Raw genomic sequence first — 22,381 nt, 5'->3', positions numbered from 1 at the left:
GAACAGGTCCTTTGGCCCACAATACCGTGCCTAACTAATTAAGCTAATGACACCTAATCCCTTCTGCCTACACAATGTCCACATCCCTTCACTCTCTGCACAGCCATGGGCCTGTCTAAGAGCCTCTTAAACACCTCGATTGTATCTGCCTCCACCACCACCCCTGGCAGTACATTCCAGGCACCCACCACTCTCTGTGTGAAATAACTTCCCCTCCACATCTCCTTTGAACTTGCCCCTCTCACCTTAAATGTATGACCTCTACAGAGAACAGTACAGCACTGGACAGGCCATTCAGCCCACGATGTTGTGCTGATCATGATGCCAATTTACACTAACTGTCCTCCTGTGTGTATCATCCACATCCCTCCATTCCCTGCATATTCATGTGTCTGTCTAAAGGCCTCTTAAACTGCACCAAACTGCTTGCTTCCTCTACTACCCCGGTAACCCATTCCAGGCTCCTACCACTCTCTGCGTAAAGTACTTGCCCCTCACGTAGCCTTTGAACTTCCCTCCTCTAACCTTAAAAGCACATCCTCTGGTTTTCCTACCCTGAGGAAAAGATTCTGACTGTCTATCCTATCTACACCTCTCATAATTTTGAAAACCTCTATCAGGTCTCCCCTCAGCCTCCAACACTCCAGGAAGGACAACCCAAGTTTGTCCAATGTCTCCTTATAGCTCACACCCTCTGATTCAGGCAGCATCCTGGTGAACCTCTTCTGCACACTCTACACAGGCTCCACACCCTTCCTGTAATGGGACGACCAGAACTGCACACAATACTCCAAGTGCTGTCTGACTAGAGTTTTATACAGCTGCAGCATGACTTCCTTACCCTTATACTCAACACCTCGATCAATGAAGGCAAGCATGCCGTACGCCTTCTTTACCACCTTATCCACTTGCGTAGCCACTTTCAGTGAACTATGGACTTCTACACCAAGATCCCTCTGTATCTCAATGCTATTAAGGAGCCTACCATTAACTGTGTACTTTCTCCTTTCATTTCACCTCCTAAAGTGCAACACCTCACACTTGCCCGGATTAAACTCCATCTGCCACTTCTCTGCCCATATCTGTAACTGATCTATATCCCGCTGTATTCTTTGACAGTCCTTTACACTGTCCACAACTCCACCAGTCTTGGTGTCATCACAAACTTGCTAATCCACCCATCTACATTTTCATCCAAATCATCGTTATATATCAGAAACAACAGAGGTCCCAGCACCGATCCCTGCGGAACACCACTGGTCACCACTCCAGCCAGAGTAGCAGCCTTCCACCCCTACTCTCTGTCTTCTATGGGCAAGCCAGTTCTGAATCCAAACTTGCAATTCACCCTGGATCAACCTACCATGAGGGACCTTATCAAATGCCTTACTAAAGTCCATGCAGATAATGTCCACTGCCTTACCCTCATCAAGCTCCTTTGTCACCTCCTCAAAAAACTCTGTCAAGTTTGTAAGGCATGACCTGCCCCGCACAAAGCCATGTTGACTGTGCCTGAGCAGGCCATGCCTTTCCAAATGTGCATCAATCCTATCCCTAAGTATCCTCTCCAATAGCTTCCCTACCACAGATGTGTGGCACACTGGCCTATAATTACCTGGATTATCCCTACTTCCCTTCTTGAACAAAGGCACCACATTTGCTTACTCTCCAGTCCTCTGGAACCTCGCCTGTTGCTAGTGAGGACACAAAGATCTTTGTTAAAGCCCTAGCAATCTCCTCCCTTGCTTCTTTCAATATTCTGGGATATGTGCCATCAGTCCCCGGGGATTTATCCACATTAATGATTTTCAGAAGACCCAGCACTGCCTCCTCCTTAATCTCAAAATGTCCGAGCACATCAGCATGCCCCACTCTGCCTTCACTACCCTCCAAATCCTTCTCCTCAGTAAATACTGACGCAAAGTACTCATTTAGCACCTCAGCCACTTGCTGTGAGTCCAAGCACAAATTCCCTCCTTTATCCTTGAGTGGACCTACCCTCTCCTCAGCTATTCTCATTTTCTTAATACGAAATGCCTTGGGATTCTCCTTGACCCTGCTCGCCAAGGACATTTCGTGGCCCCTTTGGGCCTTCCTAATCACCTGCTTCAGCACTTTCCTGCTCTCTTTATATTCCACAAGGGCCCAGTCTGATTTTAGCTTCCTAAACCTTATGTATGCTTCCTTTTTCTTTCTGACTAAATTTAGGACCTCTCGGGTCATCCAAGGTTCCCTTACCTTACCATCCCTGTCCTTGCTCCTTACCGGAACATGCCGATCCTGAACTCCGATCAGCTTGTCTTTAAATAACTCCCACATGTCAGACATGGACTTGTCCGACAGCAGCTGCTCCCAGTCAATGCCCCTCATCCTCTCATAATTTGCCCTCCGCTGATTTAGTACCTTCCCGCAAAATCTGGTTTTATCCTCACTCATAACTATCTTAAAACGTTGTGAGTTGTAGTCACTATTCCCAAAATGTTCCCCCAATATCAGGTCTGTCACTTGGCCTGGCTCATTTCCCAAAACTAGATCCCGTATGCTCTCTCCTGTAGTTGGACTCTCCACAGACTGCTTCAAGAACCCCTCTTGGATGCACTGAAGAAATCCAGCCCCATCTAAGCCTCTTGTATTAAGGAAGTTCCAGCCAATACTGGGGAAGTTAAAGTTCCCACTGGGACAACCCTGTTGTTCCTGCATCTTTCCGTAATCTGTCCACATTTCTGTTCCTCCACCTCTGGGTGGCTATTGGGGGGCCTGTAGTGTAATCCCATCAGTGTAATTGCACCTTTCCTATTTCTGAGCTCCACCCAAACTGCCTCTGTGGATGAGCCCTCCAGTGTGTCCTCTCTGAGTACTGTTGTGACATTCTCCCTTATCAGCAGTGCAACCCCTCCACCTCTTTTACCCCCCTCTCTATCACGTCTAAAACAACAAAACCCAGGAACGTTGAGCTGCCAGTCCTGCCCCTCACGCAACCAGGTCTCTGAATGGTAACAACATTGTAATTCCATGTCCTGATCCAGGCTCTAAGTTCATCCTCCTCACCCACAACACTCTGAGCATTGAAATAAACACATTTCAGCCCATCAGTCCCACCGTGTTTATTAACCTGCCCCTTGCTGTCCTTCCATCTTTCTTACCTCAGCCCTACCACCTGTTGCTCTGCTGCTGTGGTTCCCTTCACCCGCCACTCAGTTTAAACCCTCCCGGCGAGGATATTGGTCCCCCTCCAGTTCAGATGCAAACCGCCTTGTTTGTACGGGTCCCACCTGCCCTGGAAAGGAGCCCAATGATCCATGAATCCGAAGCCCTCCCTCCTGCACCAGCTCCTTAGCCACGTATTGAACTGCACTGTGTATCTGTTTCTCACCTCACCAGCACGTGGCACGGGCAGTAATCCTGAGATTACAACCCTGGAAGTCCTGCTTTTGAACTTCCTACCTAGCTCCCTAAAATCACTTGCAGGACCTCATCCCTGCTCCTGCCTACGTCATTGTTACCTATATGGACCACGACCTCTGGCTGCTCACCCTCCCCTCTCAGAATGCCCTGTACCTGCTGCAAGACACATCATCCTGGAGTCTCGATTGCGGCCACAGAAACGCCTATCTGCATCCCTTACCATCGAATCCCCTATCACTATTGCCCTGCCTGACTTCACCCGTCCCTTCTTTGCCTCAGAGCCGGGCACTGTGCCACTGACCTGGCTACTGCTGCTGGCCTCTGAAAGGTCATCCCCCCCAACAGTATGCAAAGGGGTAGACGTGTTACTGAGGGGAATGGCCACAGGGGAACCCTGCACTGTCTACCTACACCCCTTCTCTGGTGGTCACCCATCTATCTGTAGCCTGCACCTTGGGTGTGACTGCCTCACTAAAACTCTCATCTATTCCGGATCCCGGACGATCCTGAGTACATCCGACTGCAGCTCCAGTTCCTTGATCCAGTCTGTCGGGAGCTGCAGCTGGCCGCACTTCCCACAGATGTGGTCACCAGGGAGACGGTGAGGTTCCCTGACTTCCCACATCCTGCAGGGGAGTGTCCCACTGCCATAACTGCCACTTTGTCCACACTGAGTCAAAGATCACAGGTTAACAGGAAAATAAAAGCCTTACCTGCTCCTCACCTGTGTCCCCGCAATGAAGCCTCGAGCCAAATCCTCAGAAATCCCGCTCCTACACTGGCCCACTCTCATGGTGGCCGCTCCAAAAAAAAGTATTAGACATTTCAACCTTGGGAAAAAGATCCCGGCTGTCTACTCTATCCATGCCTCTCATAATTTTATAAACCTCTATCAGGTCTCCCCTCAGCCTCCCCCGCTCCAGAGAAAACAACCCAAGTTTCTCCAACGTCTTCTTATAGCACATGCCCTCTAATCCAGGCAGCATCCTGGTGAACCTCTTCTGCACCCTCTCCAAAGCCTCCACATCCTTCCTATAATGGGGCGACCAGAACTGAATCCAATACTCCAGATGCAGCCTAACCTGACTTTTATAAAGCTGCGACCTAACTTCCCGACTCTTGAACTCAATGCGTCGACTAATAAAGGCAAGCATGCCGTACGCCTTCTTTAGCACCCGATCAACCTGTGCAGCCACTGTCGTGGATTACCGAGATTCGATAATAATCAGGAGATGCAGAAAATTCTTCAAGAAGTTAAACCTTTATTTGCAAATGAAGGCTGTGACGGTCAGAGAGCTGGTCACTGATCGCCCCTGAACAAAGGCTGTGATGGTCAGAGAGCTGGTCACTGATCGCCCCTGAACGAAGGCTGACAGCTCTTTTTATGGCCCCAGTTAGTATAATCAATCAAGTCAGTTTCCGCTATCTAATTACAGACCCCTCGTTTCACTGCATTCTGCCACAATTGTTTTCACAAGTTCCTTTCTTATCTAATCACAACCTGCTCTAGTCATTTCTGCAGTGCAGACATCGGTACCAGGCACAGGGTCACGCTTAGGTCACCACGCTCAGTCACCCGCGAGTTACCTGATTTTCCGCGCATGGGCTTTCTCTTCCCATCAATGAAGAAGGAGAAGGAGCCAGCGCCATCTTAGTCACAGAACAAATTATGAGTAAACGTGTGTGTAGCCTCTGTTTTCTACACATTCTATATCTACATTTCTATTTTCTATGTATTCTATACCACTGTCAAGGAGCTATGGACGTGGACCCCAAGATCCCTCTGTACATCAACATTGTTAAGGGTCTTGCCATTAACTGTGTACTGTCCCTTTACATTTGATCTCCCAAAGTGCGACACCTCACACTTGGCCATATTAAACTTCACCTGCCATTTCTCCGTCCATTTGTGCAAATGATCGGTATCCTTTGGCAACTTTCTACACTATCCACAACACCACCAATCTTTGTGTCATTAGAAAACTTACTAAGCCACCATCCACATTTTAATCTAGGTTATTTATCTACAACATAAACAGCAGAGGTCACAGTATGGATCCCCGTGCAACACCGAGGGACCTGAGGACCAACTTTTTCACGCAGAGGGTGGCGAGTACATGGAACGAGCTGCCAGAGGGAGTGGGTGAGGCAGGTACAACAGTGTCATTTAAGAAGCACTTGAATAGGTACATGGAGGGGAGGGGCTTGGAGGGACATGGGCCAAATACAGGAAACTGGCACTAGCTGGGTGGGCCGAATGGCCTGCTCCTGGGCCAGAAGGGTCTGTTACCATGCTGTATAAATAAAGTTTTTAAAGTAAAGTTCTTTTTAAAAACAGTTTGGCAGGGGGATGGGAACCAGAGCACGGGGTCAGAGGGATTGTCAGGGCCAGTAAAACAGGCAGGAGCAAAGTAACAGACACAACGGGACAGGCGGGTTGAAGTGGGTGCGTTTCAATGCTCGGAGTACTGTGGGTAAGGGGGATAAACTTAGAGCATGGATTAGTACATGGAACTATGATGTGGTGGCCATTACAGAGAGGGACAGGAATGGGTGCTTTATGCTCCAGGGTTTTGATGTTTTAGAAAGGATAGAGAGGGGTGTGGAGGGGAGGGTGAGTTGCACTACTAATCAGGGACAATATCACAGCTGCACTCAGAGGGGACACAATGGAGGGCTCGTCCACTGAGTCTGTATGGGTAGAGCTCAAACATAAGAAAGGTGCTCTGATGGGATTATACTGCAGACCCCCCCAGTATCCACCGGGACATTGAGGAACAGATATGCAAGCAGATTAGGGAAAGGTGTAAAACTCACAGGGTTGTTGTCGTGGGGGACTTCAACTTCCCTAATATAAACTTGGACCTCCTTAGTGTAAGAGGTTTAGACGGGGCATAATTTGTTAGGTGCATCCAGGAGGGTTTCTTAAATCAGTATGTGGATAAACCAACGAGAGGAGGGTCCATACTGGACCTGGTGTTGGGTAATGACCCTGTTCAGGTAATTGACCTTTCAGTGGGAGAACAGTTAGGGAACAGTGACCACAACTCCTGAAGTTTTACGATAGCTATAGATAAGGATAAGTATGGACTTTGCGGAAGGGTATTAAATTGGGGCAGGGCAAATTACGAGAACATTAGGCAGGAACGAGGGAGAGTTAATTGGGAACAGCTGTTTTTGGGCAAGTCCACATCTGACATGTGGAGGGTGTTTAAAGACCAACTGCACAGAGTACAGGACAGGGATGTTCCAGTGAGAAGGAAGGACAAGGATGGTGAGGGAAGGGAACCTTGGATGTCGAGAGAGGTGGTGAATTTAGGCAAGAAGAGAAAGGAAATATATGTAAGGTTTAGGAAGCTAGGATCAAACAGAGCCCTTGAGGATTATAAAGAAGCCAGAAAAGAACTCAAGAAGGGAATTAGGAGAATCAGGAGGGGCCATGAGAAGTCCTTGGCAAGTAGGATTAAAGGGAATCCCAAGGCATTCTATACACACATCAAGAGCAAGGATAAAGGAGGGAACATGTGCTCAGAGGTGGAGGATGTGGGCGAGGTCCTAAATGAGTACTTTGCTTCATTATTTACCAAGGGGAAGGACGAGGAGGATAGTGAGATCAGTGTGGAGCGTGCTAATGTGCTGGGGTATTTTGAGATAAGGAAGGAGGCAGTGTTGGGTCTCTTATAGAGCATTAAGGTGGATAAATCCCCAGGGCCTGATGGGATATACCCCAGGTTATTGAGAGACGCAAGAGATGAGATTTCTGGGGCCTTGGCCAAGATCTTTGTGTCCTCTCTAGCCACAGGTGAGGTCACAGAGGACTGGCGAGTAGCCAATGTTGTTCCATTATTCAAGAAGGGAAATGGATAATCCTGGTAACTGTAGAACAGTGAGTCTCACGTCAGTGCTAGGGAAGTTACTGGAGAGGATTCTTAGGGATAGGATTTATGAGCATTTGGAAAACCATAGCCTAATCAGGGACAGTCAACATGGCTTTGCGTGGGGCAAGTCGTGTCTTACTGACTTGATTGAGTTTTTTGATGAGCTGACGAGGGTGATTGATGAAGGCAGAGCCGTGGATGTTGTCTACATGGATTTTAGTAAAGCGTTTGACAAGGGCCCTCATTGGGGGGGGGGGGGGGGGGAGGTGGAGTCACCCAGAAGATTAAGATGCATGGGATTCACGGTGAATTGGCCTTTTGGATTCAGAACTGTCTTGCCCGTAGAAGAGGGTAGTGGTTGATCGGACTTATTTCAGCTGGGGGTCTGTGACTAGTGGTGTTCTGCGGGGTTTGTACTGGGACCTCTGCTGTTTGTGATGGATATAAATGACCTGGATGAAAACATACATGGGTGAGTTAGTAAATTTGCAGACGATACAAAGGTTGGTGGTGTTGTGGATGGTGTAGAAGATTGCCAAAGGAACAGCAGGATATAGATCAGTTGCAGATATGGGCGGAGAAATGGCAGATGGAGTTTAATCTGACCAAGTGTGAAGTGTTGCATCATGGGAGATCAAATGTAAAGAGACAGTATACCATTAATGGCAGGACCCTTAACAGTGTTGATGAGCAGAGGGATGTTGGGGTCCAAGTTCATAGCTCCCCGAAAGTGCCTACACAGGTTGATAGGGCGGTAAGGAAGGTGTATGGCATGCTGGCCTGCATTAGAACATAGAACATAGAAAACCTACAGCACAATTCAGGCCCTTTGGCCCACAAAGCTGTGCTGAACATGTCCCTACCCTGGAAATTACTAGGCTTACCCATAGCCCTCTGTTTTTCTCATCTCCATGTACTTGTCCAACAGTCTCTTAAAAGACCCTATCGTATCCGCCTCCACCACCGTTTCCGGCAGCCCATTCCATGCACTCACCACTCTGAGTAAAAAACCTACCCCTGACATCTCCTCTGTACCTACTCCCCAGCACCTTAAACCTATGTCCTCTTGTGGCCACCATTTCAGCCCTGGGGAAAAGCCTCTGACTATCTACCCTATCAATACCTCTCATCATCTTATACACATCTGTCAGGTCCCCCCTCATCCTCCGTCGCTCCAAGGAGAAAAGGCCGAGTTCACTCAACCTGGTTTCATAAGGCATGCTCCGCATTCCAGGCAGCATCCTTGTAAATCTCCTCTGTACCCTCTCTATGGCCTTCACATCCTTCCTGTAGTGAGGTGACCAGAACCAAGTGGGGTCTGACCAGGGACCTATATAGCTGCAACAATACCTCACGGCTCCTAAATTCAATTCCCCGATTGATGAAGGACAATACACCGTATGCCTTCTTAACCACAGGGTCAAGCTGTGCAGCTGTGAGTGCCCTATCGACCTGTGAGCATCCTATGGACTCGGACCCCAAGATCCCTCTGATCCTCCACACTGCCAAGGGTTTTACCATTAATATTATATTCTGCCATCATATTAGTCGAGGCACTGAGTTCAAGAGTCAGGAAGTTATGTTGCAGCTGTATAAAACTCTGGCTAGACTACATCTGGACTATTGCATTCAGTTCTGGTTGCCCCATTATAGGAAGGATGTCGAGGCTTTGGAGAGGGTTCAGAAGAGGTTCACCAGGATGCTGCCTGGATTAGAGGGGATGTGCCATAAGGAGAGGTTGGTCAAACTTGGGTTGTTTTCTCTGGAGCAGCAGATGCTGAGGGGAGACCTGATAGAGGTTTATAAAATTGTGAGAGGCATAGATAGAGTAGACAGCCGGTATCTTTTTCCCAGGGTTGAAATGTCTAATACCAGAGGGCATGCATTTAAGGTGAGGGGGGTACATTTAAAGGAGATGAGCAGGGCAAGTTTTTTTTCAGACAGAGAGTGGTGGGTGCCTGGAATGCGCTGCCAGGGGTGGTGGTGGAGACAGATACGATAGTAGTGTTCAAGCTCTTAGATAGGCACGATGTGAGGGAAATGGTAGGATATGGACATTGTGTAGGCAGAAGGGAATAGTTTAATTGGGCATTTTATTACTAATGTAATTGGTTTGGCACAACATTGTGGGCCGAAGGGCCTGTTCCTGTGCTGTACTCTTCTGTGTTCTAAACAGGCCATTCACACCACCGTTAAGCAGATCACTTTTCTCCACTAATCCCATTTACCAGCACTTGGTTCGGAGCCTTCTGTGCCTTGGTGATTCAAGGTCCTGTCTGGATATTTCTTAACTGTTGTGAAGAGAGTCTGCTTCCACCCCTCCCTCAGGCAGTGTGTTCCAGATTCCAACCCCCCTCTGGGTGAAACAGTTCCTCCCTAGATCCCCACTGAACCTCTTTCCCTTCACCCTAAACCCGTGCCCTCTGGTCTTAGACACCTCTGCTGTGGTGAGAAGTTTCTTTTTTTTAAATTATATTTACAGCGTGTAACAGGCCCTTCCAGCCCAACGAGTCTGTGCCGCCCATTTTTAAACCCAAATTAACCTACCCGTACGTCTTTGGAATGTGGGAGGAAACCAGAGCACCTGGAGGAAACCCACGCAGACACGGGGAGAACGTACAAACTCCTTACAGGCAGCGGCAGGAATCGAACCCCGATCGCTGGCGCTGTAATAGCGTCGCGCTAACCTACTATCTACCCTACCTATGCCCTCCATAATTTTTTGCACCTCTATCATGTCACCCTCAGTTTCGTGTGTTCCAAGAAAACCGACTCAACCTATCCAATATCTCCTCATAACAGACACTCCATCCCAGGCAACATCCTGGGTGACACTGTGCTGTAGATGTAGAACCACTGACTCCCAGCTCCAGCGACCCAGTTTGATCCCAATCTACACCGCTGTGAGGAGGTTGTACATTCTCCTAGTGATGATGTGGGATTCCCCCAGATACTCTGGTTTGGTCCCTCGCCCCAAAGATATGCAGGCTGGTACATTAATTCACCCCTGTAATTTGCCCCAAGTGTGGTAAGGGGTAGAATTTGGCAGGAGTTGATGAAAATGTGGGGAGAATAAAACTATGGATTTAGTGCACAGAGAACAGCACAGGGACAGGCCCTTCAGCCCACAATGTTGTGCTGAACTAATTAAACTAATGATGCCCGATTTCATTAATCCTTCTGTCCGCACGTGGTTCATATCCCTCCGTTACCTGCAAGTTCCCGTGCCTGAGAGCCTCTTAAATGCCTCTACCATATCTGCCTCCACCTCCAGTAGGGTTACTGGAGGCAGTAGGTGCCCTGTGCCCTGTGACTGATTGCTTGATGGTTGGTGCAGACTCTGTCGGCTGAAGGGCCTGTTTTCATCCCGTATGACCGTGAATCTCCTCTGCACTCTCTCCAGTTCAGTCATACCCTTCCTAAAGGCAGCAAGCTGAGCTGCACACTGCAGAACTGCCCCGCCCGTCTCTCATCCCCATCGGTCTTCTTCACTAACTTATCTGCTGAAGGGATCCTTGGACTTGGACACTGAGACCTCTCTGTTCCTCGATACGCTCCAGGGCCCTACCATTCATTAATCCTCTCAAAGTGCATCACCTTGCACACATTAGGATTAAATTCTATGTGACATTGCTCTGCCATCTTACTAATGGATCAATATCTTCCCGTAACCTGTGACTACCCTCACTTGTCCACACCACCACCAGTTTTTGCATCATCTGCCTTCTACATTCATATCCAAATTGAATATATTTATCAATCAGTAAGGGTCCCAGCACTGATCCCTGTGGTACACCTCTGGTCACAGGCTGACAATCACAAGAACAACCATTACACCATCACCCTGTCTCCAATTACCAAACCAATTTTGGATCCACTATCCAACTTCACAAAGGCCGTACTGAAGTCCATGTAGATTATAGTAACTGCTCTGATCTCATTAATACATATTTTTCTCATTGAAAAATTCACTCAATTCGCCAAGACAGGGTCTCATCCTATTAGTCTTTGATTAACGCGTGCCTTTCCAGGTGGAGATTAATCCTTTCTCTTAGAATTTTTTCCAGTACATTCCCTCCCACTGAGAGACTCATAGGCCTGCAATTCCTTGGCTTTGCCCCGCTGCCCTGCTGGAATAAAGTTTCATTTGCTGCCCTCCAGTTACCTGCACCTCACCTGCAGCCGGCAAAGATCATAACATCTGTCGGACCCCAGCAATGTCCTCCCTTGTTTCCCATAGCAACCTGGGATACATCTCATTAGACTACGTGTTTTATCCACCCTTATGCCCATTAAAACATCCAGTACCTCCTTTATAATAATATGTTTTAGAAATTTACCCCTAACCTGAATTCTCCAACCTCAAGGTCCTTCTCCCGAGTGATGACAGACAGGAAGTATCAGGACCTCACAGATTGCCCTTTGTCCCCCTGGTTACTCTCTTGGTTTGAATATACTCCAGATGCTGGGGCAATTTCTTTCATCTTGTCTGCCAGTAATATTTCATGCCCTCCCTTTGCCCTCTTTCTAAGTCCAGCCAACACTTTCTATGCCCGGGAGGTGCCCTCCTGTTTCCAGTTCTCTATACCTGCCAGATGTTTCCTTTTTTCCTTTGCCCAAGCTTCAATATCCCTTCATATCCAGGTTCCTTGGACTTGCTGTTCATCCTTCAGCCCTGAACTCTCATTATTTCACTTGTAAACAGAGAGGCTATTGTCATTGACGTCAGGGAGTGGGGCAGAGTACACACCCGTCTGTATCAGTGGTGCTGTGGTGGGAATGGTACCCAAGTGTAAATATCACCAATTTGTCCTGGTCCAACCACATACACACCATGGCCAAAAAAGCTCACTCGCACCTCTACATAATCAGAAGGCGAAGAAAATTCAGCATTTCCCCGATGAGCTTCACCAACTTTTACAGATGCAACAGAGAAAGCATCCTATCTGGATGTATCACGGCTTGGTACGGCAACTGCTCTGCCCAGGACCGCAAGAAACTGCAGAAAGTTGTGGACACAGCCCAGCGCATCACGGACACCAGCCTCCCCTCCTTGGACTCTGTCTACATTTCCTGATGCCTTGGGAAAGCAGCCAACATAATAAAGGACCACTCCCACCCCGGATATTCTGTCTTCACCCCTCAGGGACAGCTTCTATCCCGCTGCTATACAACTCTTGAATCAGCCTCTTGTACTTTCTCTGTAACAGGAAAACAATGTCTTGCATTCTGTTATTGTTTTGCCCATGGACGACCTCGATGCACTTATGTTTGGAATGATTGTCTGGATGGCATGCAAACAACGTTCTTCACTGTATGTCATTAAAGGGACAATAAACCAACTAACAAACCACTCCCACTTGTCTCATGTAAACTGAGCTGCAAGTACCTGCTCCCAGCACACTGCCAGGATTTGAGATTTTACCCCAATGTCAATGACTAGTCGCCGTGTACACTCAGTGAGGGGACGGTCAGTCGCTGTGTACACTCAGTGAGGGGGAGGGCAGGTGCCGCGTACACTAAGCGGACGGTCAGTCGCTGTGTACACTCAGTGAATGGGAGGGCAGGTGCCGCGTACACTAAGCGGACGGTCAGTCGCTGTGTACACTCAGTGAGGGGGAGGGCAGGTGCCGCGTACACTAAGCGGACAGGCAGTCGCCGTGTACACTCAGTGAGGGGCAGGCACCGCATACACTCAGTGAGGGGAAGGGCAGTCGCCATGTACACTCAGTGAGGGGCAGTCACCGTGTACACTCAGTGAAGGGACGGGCAGTCATCGTGTACACTCAGCGAGGGGACGGGCAGTCGTCATGTACACTCAGTGAGGGGCAGTCACCGTGTACTCTCAGTGAGGGGACGGGCAATTGCCGTGCATACTCAGTGAGGGGAGGGGCAGGCGCCGCGTACACTCAGTGAGGGGACGGCAGTCGCCACGTACACTCAGTGAGGGGCAGTCGCTGTGTACACTCAGTGAGGGGATGGGCAGTCGTCATGTACACTCAGTGAGGGGCAGGCGCCGTGTACACTCAGGGGACGGGCAGTAGCCACGTACACTCAGTGAGGGGACGGGCAGTCACCGCGTACACTCAGTGAGGGGCAGGCACCGCATACACTCAGTGAGGGCCAGGCACCGCGTACACTCAGTGAGGGGATGGGCAGTAGTCATGTACACTCAGTGAGGGGAAGGGCAGTCGCCATGTACACTCAGTGAGGGGCAGTCGCCATGTACACTCAGTGAGGGGACGGCAGTCACCGTGTACACTCAGTGAAGGGACGGGCAGTCATCGTGTACACTCAGCGAGGGGACGGGCAGTCATCGTGTACACTCAGTAAGGGGCAGTCACCATGTACACTCAGTGAAGGGACGGGCAGTCATCGTGTACACTCAGCGAGGGGACGGGCAGTCACCGTATACACTCAGTGAGGGGCAGTCACCGTGTACACTCAGTAAGGGGACGGGCAGTCGCCGTGTACACTCAGTGAGGGGCAGTCACCGTGTACACTGAGTGAGGGGACAGGCAGTCGCCGTGTACACTCAGTGAAGGGCAGTCACCGTGTACTCTCAGTGAGGGGATGGGCAATTGCCGTGCATACTCAGTGAGGGGAGGGGCAGTTGCTGCATACACTCATTGAGGGGACGGGCAGTCGCTGTGTACACGCAGTGAAGGGGCGGGCTGTCGCCGTGTACACGCAGTGAAGGGGCGGGCTGTCGCCGTGTACGCTCAGTGAGGGGATGGGCAGTCGCTGTGTACATGCAGTGAAGGGGCGGGCTGTCGCCGTGTACGCTCAGTGAGGGGGCAAGCAGTTGCTGTGTACGCTCAGTGAGGGGGCAAGCAGTTGCCGTGTACGCTCAGTGAGGGGCAGCAGGCTCTCCTTTCTCTCATTCAGCAAATGAAGTGTGCAATCTCACCCCTGACATCCTGACACCCTCTGCACCAAGTGCCACCGAGGACTCACAAGCGGCTGGATCCAAAGTCTGCAGCAATCCCACCGATCTGACAGGCCTCCTGATGCTCAACGTTCAATTACATCGTGGTCACGTACAATCTATAACAGGAAACAGATGCTCTTTCGCCTTTTTGTTTTGCAAACTCATTGTTTGTGAAGAGTTGTGTGTGTGACTTGAGTGGGAAGGAATCAAAAGATGACATTTGAAAATCTGGATGTTTTACCCTTTTCTGAAATCCCTGTGTGTGTGAACTCTGGACAGAATGTTCCTGTCCAACAGGACACTGTGTGGGGTCTGAGAGGGGGGTCGGGCTTCAGTGTGTTGTCTCATGCCAAGGTGTGGGATCAAGTCATTGAAAGGCCTTCCTCTTTTCCCCCTCAGCCAGTGAGAACGAGTACTGCTGGCCATCCTACCTGCGCTGTTGGAACGGTGAGCAGCTGGATCAAGCCTTTGTGTTCCTGGATCCCGACAGGGGAAAGATCAACTCGTCTGCGAGTTACGGACTGAGCTCCGCAACAGCGACGTCAGCCCACGGGGTTCAGGTGACACCCCAGACCACCACCTCGGTCATGAGTGAACTTTGTGGCATCAAGTTCGACACCACAAATCTTTTCAAAACCACGTCCAATGACTTTTGTGTGCAGGTCACCTGTCAAGACACTATTTCCACCTCATGTGACTCACTGAACACCACCCTGAAATGCCCACCATTCCTGGCAACCGTCTGGTCCAGGTTCTAGCAGCCTCTGGGATGAAGTGTGGTGAATGACCTGTCTGCAGTGAATCTGACACAGTAACACTTTTTATAAAACTATCTTGAAGATGAACAGAAGAATTTAATTATTTAGAACTGTGATGAAATGGGGCCCCTGGAACTATTGGGTGCCCCTTGTTTTACAGAGAGAGGAGAAATTATTTTTTATATATCCTTGTTTTGTGTTTGTGAATTCGACGCAAGGTTCTCACACGGTTCTTGATGCTGCTGAATGTAGGTCAAGCAGTCAGTGCAAGACGACATCGAAGCAGGACTGTCAACCAAGCTCTGACAACACAAGTCCCCTGGACAATCCCGTAAGCTGATGCAGAGTGAAAATCCATCTGGGGGAGGTTGTGTTTGGTCAATCACCTGATTCTGATCACTTTCTAGTTGGTGGGAAGTGGGGGACATGTGGGTGGGAGCACATTCAGGTGATCAGTGATGGGAAACAGAAGTGTTTGTTTTGTTTTAGAATCTCCAGTGTTGGTAATCCTACATTAAAGGCCACACCGGATCCAGTGAAACATTCACTGCACTGGATCCAGTGAAACACCCCACTGCACCGCATCCAGTGAAACACACACACTGCAATGCATTGGATCCAGTGTAGTGCATGAAATTTCTCAAAATCCAGTGTGGCATAGCCAAATCCAGTGTGGTGCACTGCATTTCCCAGTGATTCCAGTGTGGTGTATTACTTCATAAAACTATCAGCCCTTGCCTTGCTCACCGAGCTGGAGGAGTTCTTGTTACAATTCTGCACCTCAGCAATCAAACACTTGCCCTCAGCACCACAGATAACTTCAGGCTGGAAGTGATCCGCCAAGTCTGTCTGAATATTACACACCCGGTAACCATGTGAACCAAGTGGCTGATGGTTCAGTGTGTGCAGGGTCAGTGAGGGTGGGGCAGGGCTGGTGGGGAGAGGTGGATGGACCTTTACGTGCATGAATGTCGTATGCACATCCCATAACCATTTTAACTCTATAATACTAAGTGAATCTGAACAAGGATAGAGTCTTTTCCAACAATGACAAATTGTGAACTGTACACTCAGTTATATGTACAACCAAACCACTGGCGAGAAGAATGCTTCCTGGTATCAGGAACGTTGTTGGACCATCCAGCTCCACCAACAGGCTGACACAGGCTCCAACGTATGCCACTGCGCTCGCATTGACCAACATTACTTTCAGGTTGTAACCCCTGTGGGATCATCACTGAGGATCCTATCGAGTCTCATCTACAGCTCTTCAACTTCCCTGAAAGTTCACGTGCACAGAAACAGAAGCACCTGTAGTACTTTCACCCTTTATTCACTGATCTGCACTGAATCTGCGTTGTACCTTGTCCAAGTCAATGTGTCCTTTCAAAACTCAATCAAGTATTCCCTTTGGTGTTTAGCTGGAGCCTTACACAGTTGAAACAAAACTCCCAGCTGTCCTGTGGTAAGGACCAACATTCCATTAGTCAGCTTAATGATTTTCAAACTGCCTGTCCTAGTGACAATGTGTGACATAGGAGGGATCATTCACCCCCCTGCACCTTTGACCAGGAAGACCGTGGCTGATCTCAGTGCCACTTTCCTGCACTCCCCTTACCCCTTCTAGTGGATGCTTCAAGTTCAAGTGTCAACTTCCTGGTCCTCCAGTCACTAATTCTTTGCCACTTAGAAAAATATTCCAACTGATCCTCAGGCACTGGTCAGGCAACCTCACACCTTCCGCACTGGACTATTCCTGTAGACACCTACTGCACCCCCCCCCCCCCCCCCCGAGTTGGTCAGCAAATGTGGAAATGTGGGCAGACACCTGCTCTCCTGCATGGAAGTAATGGACAAACACAGTGGACAGCAGAGGCTGAGGCCACCTCACCATTCACATCTTGCCATGTGCAGGGAATATCGTGCTGGGCCCTCCATCTCCCTCAGGGCCGCATGGCTGGCTTCTGGGACATTCTTCTTTGGTCCTTTTACTCCTATCACTATTTCCCAGGATTTCCCTCCTGCTCCATTCTCTTGGTTGAGTGCTGACTGAAATAGGTATCCTCTTGTCCATCCTTACATTAAATAACAGTTATTCTTGTTAGATATTTCACCTCTTACTGACGAGCATCTGATGAACATATCAATAGTCAGATTTAGAATCATTTTTGCCGCCATCTCTAACTGGAAAAGTGAAGGTATTACTGCCACTGGCAGCTGCTGTGAGAGAACCATAGAACCATACAGCACAAAACATTCACAAAACAGTGAAAACATTCACATTCACACACTCTTACCTTCACTATTTTGGTGCCTTGGTTCAAGAGAACAAGTTGCCAAATGTGCTGAATGAAACATGCGGCAGATCTGTGTTTGCCAATTAGATTAACGCATTAACAATCCACCTCATTGTGGCTCAGAGTCACAGCAGAGAAACAGGACGTTCGGCCCACCACGTCCATTCTGACCATCAATTACCCATCCACACCAGCCCCATTTACCAGCACTTGGTCCACAGTCTTCAATACTTTGGTGATGCAAGTGCTTATCTGGACGCTTCTTAAATGTTGCGACAGTCTCTGCCTCAGCACCTTCTCAGGCAGTGCGTTCCAGATTCCAACCACCCTCTGGTCTCACCTTCCTCAGACCCCCTCTAAGCCTCTTCACTCCACCCTAAATCTGTGCTCTTCTGGGAAGTCAGTCTGTAACATGACCCACTGCCCACTTGCCAATTGTCTGGGACCTTGAGCATTCACTCAAATATCACACGCTTCAAAGCCACAAGCTACATTCAAACAATAAAATGTTCACATAATGTCCTTTCATGCAACAACATTGTGCCCCGGAAGTGCCTGAGAAACACAACTTTAGAGATAAACCATAGAACAATACAGCACAACACAGGCCCTTCGGCCCACCATGTTGTGCCGACCTTCAAACCACACCTAAGACTATCTAACCCTTTCCTCCCACATATCCCTCTATCTTAAATTCCTCCATATGCTTATCTAACAATCTCTTGAACTTGACCAACGTATCAGCCTCCACCACCACCCCAGGCAGCGCATTCCATGCCCCAAACATTCCCTGGGTGAAAAACCTCCCTCTGACATCTCCCTTGAACTTCCTACCCATTACCTTAAAGCCATGTCCTCTTGTATTGAGCATTGGTGCCCTGGGAAAGAGGCGCTGGCTGTCCACTCTATCTATTCCTCTCAATATTCTGTACACCTCTATCGTGTCTCCCCTCATCCTCCTTCTCTCCAATGAGTAAAGCCCTAGCTCCTTTAGTCTCTCCTCATAATCCATACTCTCTAATCCAGGCAGCATCCTGGTAAATCTCCCCTGCACCCTTTCCAACGCCTCCACATCCTTCCTATAATGAGGCGACCAGAACGGGACACAGTACTCTAAGTGTGGCCTAACCAGAGTTTTGTAAAGCTGCATCATTACTTCACGGCTCTTAAACTCGATCTCCCGACTTATGAAAGCTAACATCCCGTAAGCTTTCTTAACTACCCGACCCACCTGTGAGGCAACTTTCAGTGATCTGTGGATATGAACCCCCAGATCCCTCTGCTCCTCCACACTGCCCAAAATCCTGCCATTTATCTTGTACTCCGTCATGGATTTTGTCTTTCCAAAGTGTACCACCTCACACTTCTCCAGATTGAACTCCATCTGCCACTTGTCAGCCCAGCTCTGCATCCTATCAATATCCCTCTATAAGCTTCGACAGCCCTCCACACTATCCACAACACCACCGATCTTTCTGTCATCTGCAAACTTGCTAACCCAGCCTTCCACCCCCTCGTCTAAGTGATTAATAAATATCACAAAAAGTAGAGGTCCCAGAACCGATCCCTGTGGGACACTGCTAGTCACAGCCCTCCAATCCGAATGCACTCCCTCCACCACAACCCTCTGCTTTCTACAGGCAAGCCAATTCTGAATCCACATGGCCAAGCTTCCCCAGATCCCTTGGCCTCTGACCTTTTGAAGAAGCCTACCATGCGGAACCTTGTCAAACGCCTTACAGAAATCCACGTAGACCACATCTACTGCACTACCCTCATCAATCTTCCTGGTCACCTCCTCAAAGAACCCTACCAGGCTTGTGAGGCAAGATCTTCCCCTCAAAAGCCATGCTGGCTGTCCTTAATCAGTCCATGATTCTCTAAATGCTCATAGATCCTATCTCTTAGAATCCTTTCTAACAGCTTACCCACCACAGACGTAAGGCTCACTGGTCTGTAATTTCCTGGACTATCCCTACTACCTTTTTTGAATAAGGGGAAAACATTGTCCACCCTCCAATCCTCCTGTACCACCCCCATGGACAACGAGGACTCAAAGATCCTAGCCAATGGTTCACCAATCTCCTCCCTCACCTCACGAAGCAGCCTGGGGAATATTCTGTCAGGCCCCGGGGACTTATCTGTCCTAATATTTTCTAACAGCTCCAACACATCCTCTCTCTTGATATCTACATACTCTAGAACATTACCCTCACCAACACTGTCCTCAGCGTCATCAAGACCCCTCTCCTTGGTGAATACTGAAGAGAAGTATTCATTGAGAACCTCACCCACTTCAGCAGCTTCCAGGCACATCCTCCCACTTTTGTCTTTAATCGGACCTACCTTTACTCTCGTCATCCTTCTGCTCTTTACGTACGAGAAAGAAGCCTTGGGATTCTCCTTAACCCTACTCGCCAAAACCTTTTCATGTCCCCTTCTCGCTCTCGTCAGCCCCTTCTTAAGTTCCTTCCTTGCTACTCTATATTCCTCACGAGCCCTGTCTGATCCTTGCTGCTTACACCTTATGTATGCTGCCTTCTTCTTCCTAACTAGTTGTTCCACCTCTCGTCACCCACGGTTCCTTCACCCTGCCATTCCTTCTCTGCCTCCCCGGGACAAATTTATCCCTAACATCCTGCAAGAGATCCCTGAACATCGACCACATCTCCATAGTACATTTCCCTTCAAAAATGTTATCCCAATTTACACTCCCATGTTCTCGCCTTATAGCCTCATAATTCGCCTTTCGCCAATTAAATATCTTCCCGTCCTCTTTGCTCCTATCCCTGTCCATGACAATTCTAAAGGTTACAGAGCAATGGTCACTGTCCCCCAAATGCTCACCCACCGATAGATCTGTCACCTGTCCCGGTTCATTACCTAAAACTAGATCTAATATGGCATTCCCTCTAGTCGGCCTGTCAACATACTGTGACAGGAATCCGTCCTGGACACACTTAACAAACTGTGCCCCGTCTAAACCTTTGGCACTAAGCAGGTGCCAATCAATATTTGGGAAGTTGAAGTCTCCCATGATAACAACCCTGTTATTTTCGCATCTCTCCAAAAACTGCCTCCCAATCTGCTCCTCAATATAAATACTGCTACCGGGGGGCCTATAGAATACTCCCAGTAGAGTAACTGCCCCTCTCTTGTTCCTAACTTCCACCCATACTGACTCTAGAGAGGATCCTTCTACGTTATCCAGCCTTTCTGCAGCTGTAACAGTGTCCCTGACCAGTATCGCCACCCCTCCTCCTCTTCTCCTCCCCTCCCTATCCCTTTTAAAAGACTGAAAACCAGGAATATTCAATATCCATTCCTGCCCTGGTGACAGCCATGTCTCTGCAAGCGCCACAATATCGTAGTCCCATGTACTTATCCAAGCTCTCAGTTCATCTCCCTTATTCCTGATGCTTCTCGCATTTAAGTAAACGCACTTTAGCCCATCCACCTTACTACTTCTATAGCCTGTACTCTGCTTCTCCTTCCTCAAAGCCTCTCTACCTGTCAGATCTGACGTTTCCCCACCCCCTTTTTCCTTTGACCTACTCCTCCGGTTCCCTTCTCCCTCGCAAACTAGTTTAAACCCTCCTGAACCACCCCAGCAATCCTGGCCGCAAGGATATAAAGATATGCCTCCTAAAATCTGCTGCTACTGTAAATAAGAAGCATTTTTCTGAATATTTTTGCACTAATAAACATGCCTACGTTCTCCTTTCAGGGGCACACTTTTGGCATTTCAGGAGCAGTTATAAAGCTGTTAACATTGCATCTAGATTGTGTGAAACATGAACAATTTGTATAAAAAGCAAACAACATGCAATAAATGTAAAACTTAGAACGTTTTTGTCTTCCACTCGCTCAACACTGACTGCATTGAAAATGAAAACATTAAGACTGAACTCATCCCTTTCTATCAGTGAATCGACCCACTGATCCAGTCACATTACATTCACTAATATTCAATACAACACAAGCACACACAGCAAGTTCATTCATTTACTACATCAGAGCAGCTTCTCAGCTGCCTCATCCAGAATCCATTCCTCACACCATCCAAACAGAACTCAGCTCTAACCTTCCATTACATGAGAAACACATGACCTCAAACGTCAGGTCAAAACATCAGAATCCACCAACAGTCAGCCCTGCCAACAACTAAATGGGACATCAACTCTTTCCATCACCATCAATTTGCACCAACTTCAACCACACAAGCTGATACATACACGGTATCAACCCAGCGGTACCTCACTGCAACACCATCCCATTCAGTTCCAACATCAACCCCCTGCAGCACAACATTGTCTCATCCCCCTCCCATCTCATTCCATCAAAAGCTCCTTTCAACAATATATCCTTTCAGTACCATCGCCTTCTATCGTTTCATCAAACTCCAGCACCAGCTCACTCCCGGACCACCACAGTTCCTCTCAGCATCATCTGATCTCATCCCAGCAGGATCACATTCACTGTGCATAGAACTAGAGAACAATACAGCACAATACAGGCCCTTCAGCCCACCATGTTGTGCCGCCCTTCAAACCACACTGAAGACTATCTAACCCCTTCCTCCCACATATCCCTCTATCTTAAATTCCTCCATATGCTTATCTAACAATCTCTTGAACTTGACCAACGCATCAGCCTCCACCACCACCCCAGGCAGCGCATTCCATGGCCCAAACACTCTCTGGGTGAAAAACCTCCCTCTGACATCTCCCTTGAACTTCCCACCCATTACCTTAAAGCCATGTCCCCTTGTTTTGAGCATTGGTGCCCTGGGAAAGAGGCGCTGGCTGTCCACTCTATCTATTCCTCTTAATATCATGTACACCTCTATCATGTCTCCTCTCATCCTTCTCCTCTCCAATGAGTAAAGCCCAAGCTCCTTTAGTCTCTCCTCATAATGCATACTCTCTAATCCAGGCAGCATCCTGGTAAATCTCCTCTGCACCCTTTCCAACGCCTCCACATCCTTCCTATAATGAGGCGACCAGAACTGGACACAGTACTCTAAGTGTGGCCTAACCAGAGTTTTGTAAAGCTGCATCATCACTTCACGGCTCTTAAACTTGATCCCTCAACTTATGAAAGCTAACATCC

At 48.5% G+C, this 22,381-nt stretch overlaps 1 protein-coding gene across 1 annotated transcript in view; it reads left to right on the top strand.

Moving 5' to 3' along the window:
* LOC127579781 (uncharacterized) overlaps window positions 1-15,760 on the top strand; it is a 33,010-nt gene extending 17,250 nt beyond the window's left edge. Inside the window, exon 2 of the mRNA XM_052032706.1 lies at window positions 14,614-15,760. Coding sequence (XP_051888666.1) covers window positions 14,614-14,972 — 359 coding nt within the window. The 3' untranslated portion in view covers window positions 14,973-15,760. The remainder of the gene's footprint in view (window positions 1-14,613) is intronic.
* The last annotated feature ends 6,621 nt before the right edge of the window (window positions 15,761-22,381 follow it).

Source organism: Pristis pectinata, chromosome 18 (genome assembly GCF_009764475.1).
Source record: "Pristis pectinata isolate sPriPec2 chromosome 18, sPriPec2.1.pri, whole genome shotgun sequence".
Lineage (NCBI taxonomy): Eukaryota > Metazoa > Chordata > Chondrichthyes > Rhinopristiformes > Pristidae > Pristis > Pristis pectinata.
This window is presented reverse-complemented; position numbering and strand designations above follow the sequence as displayed.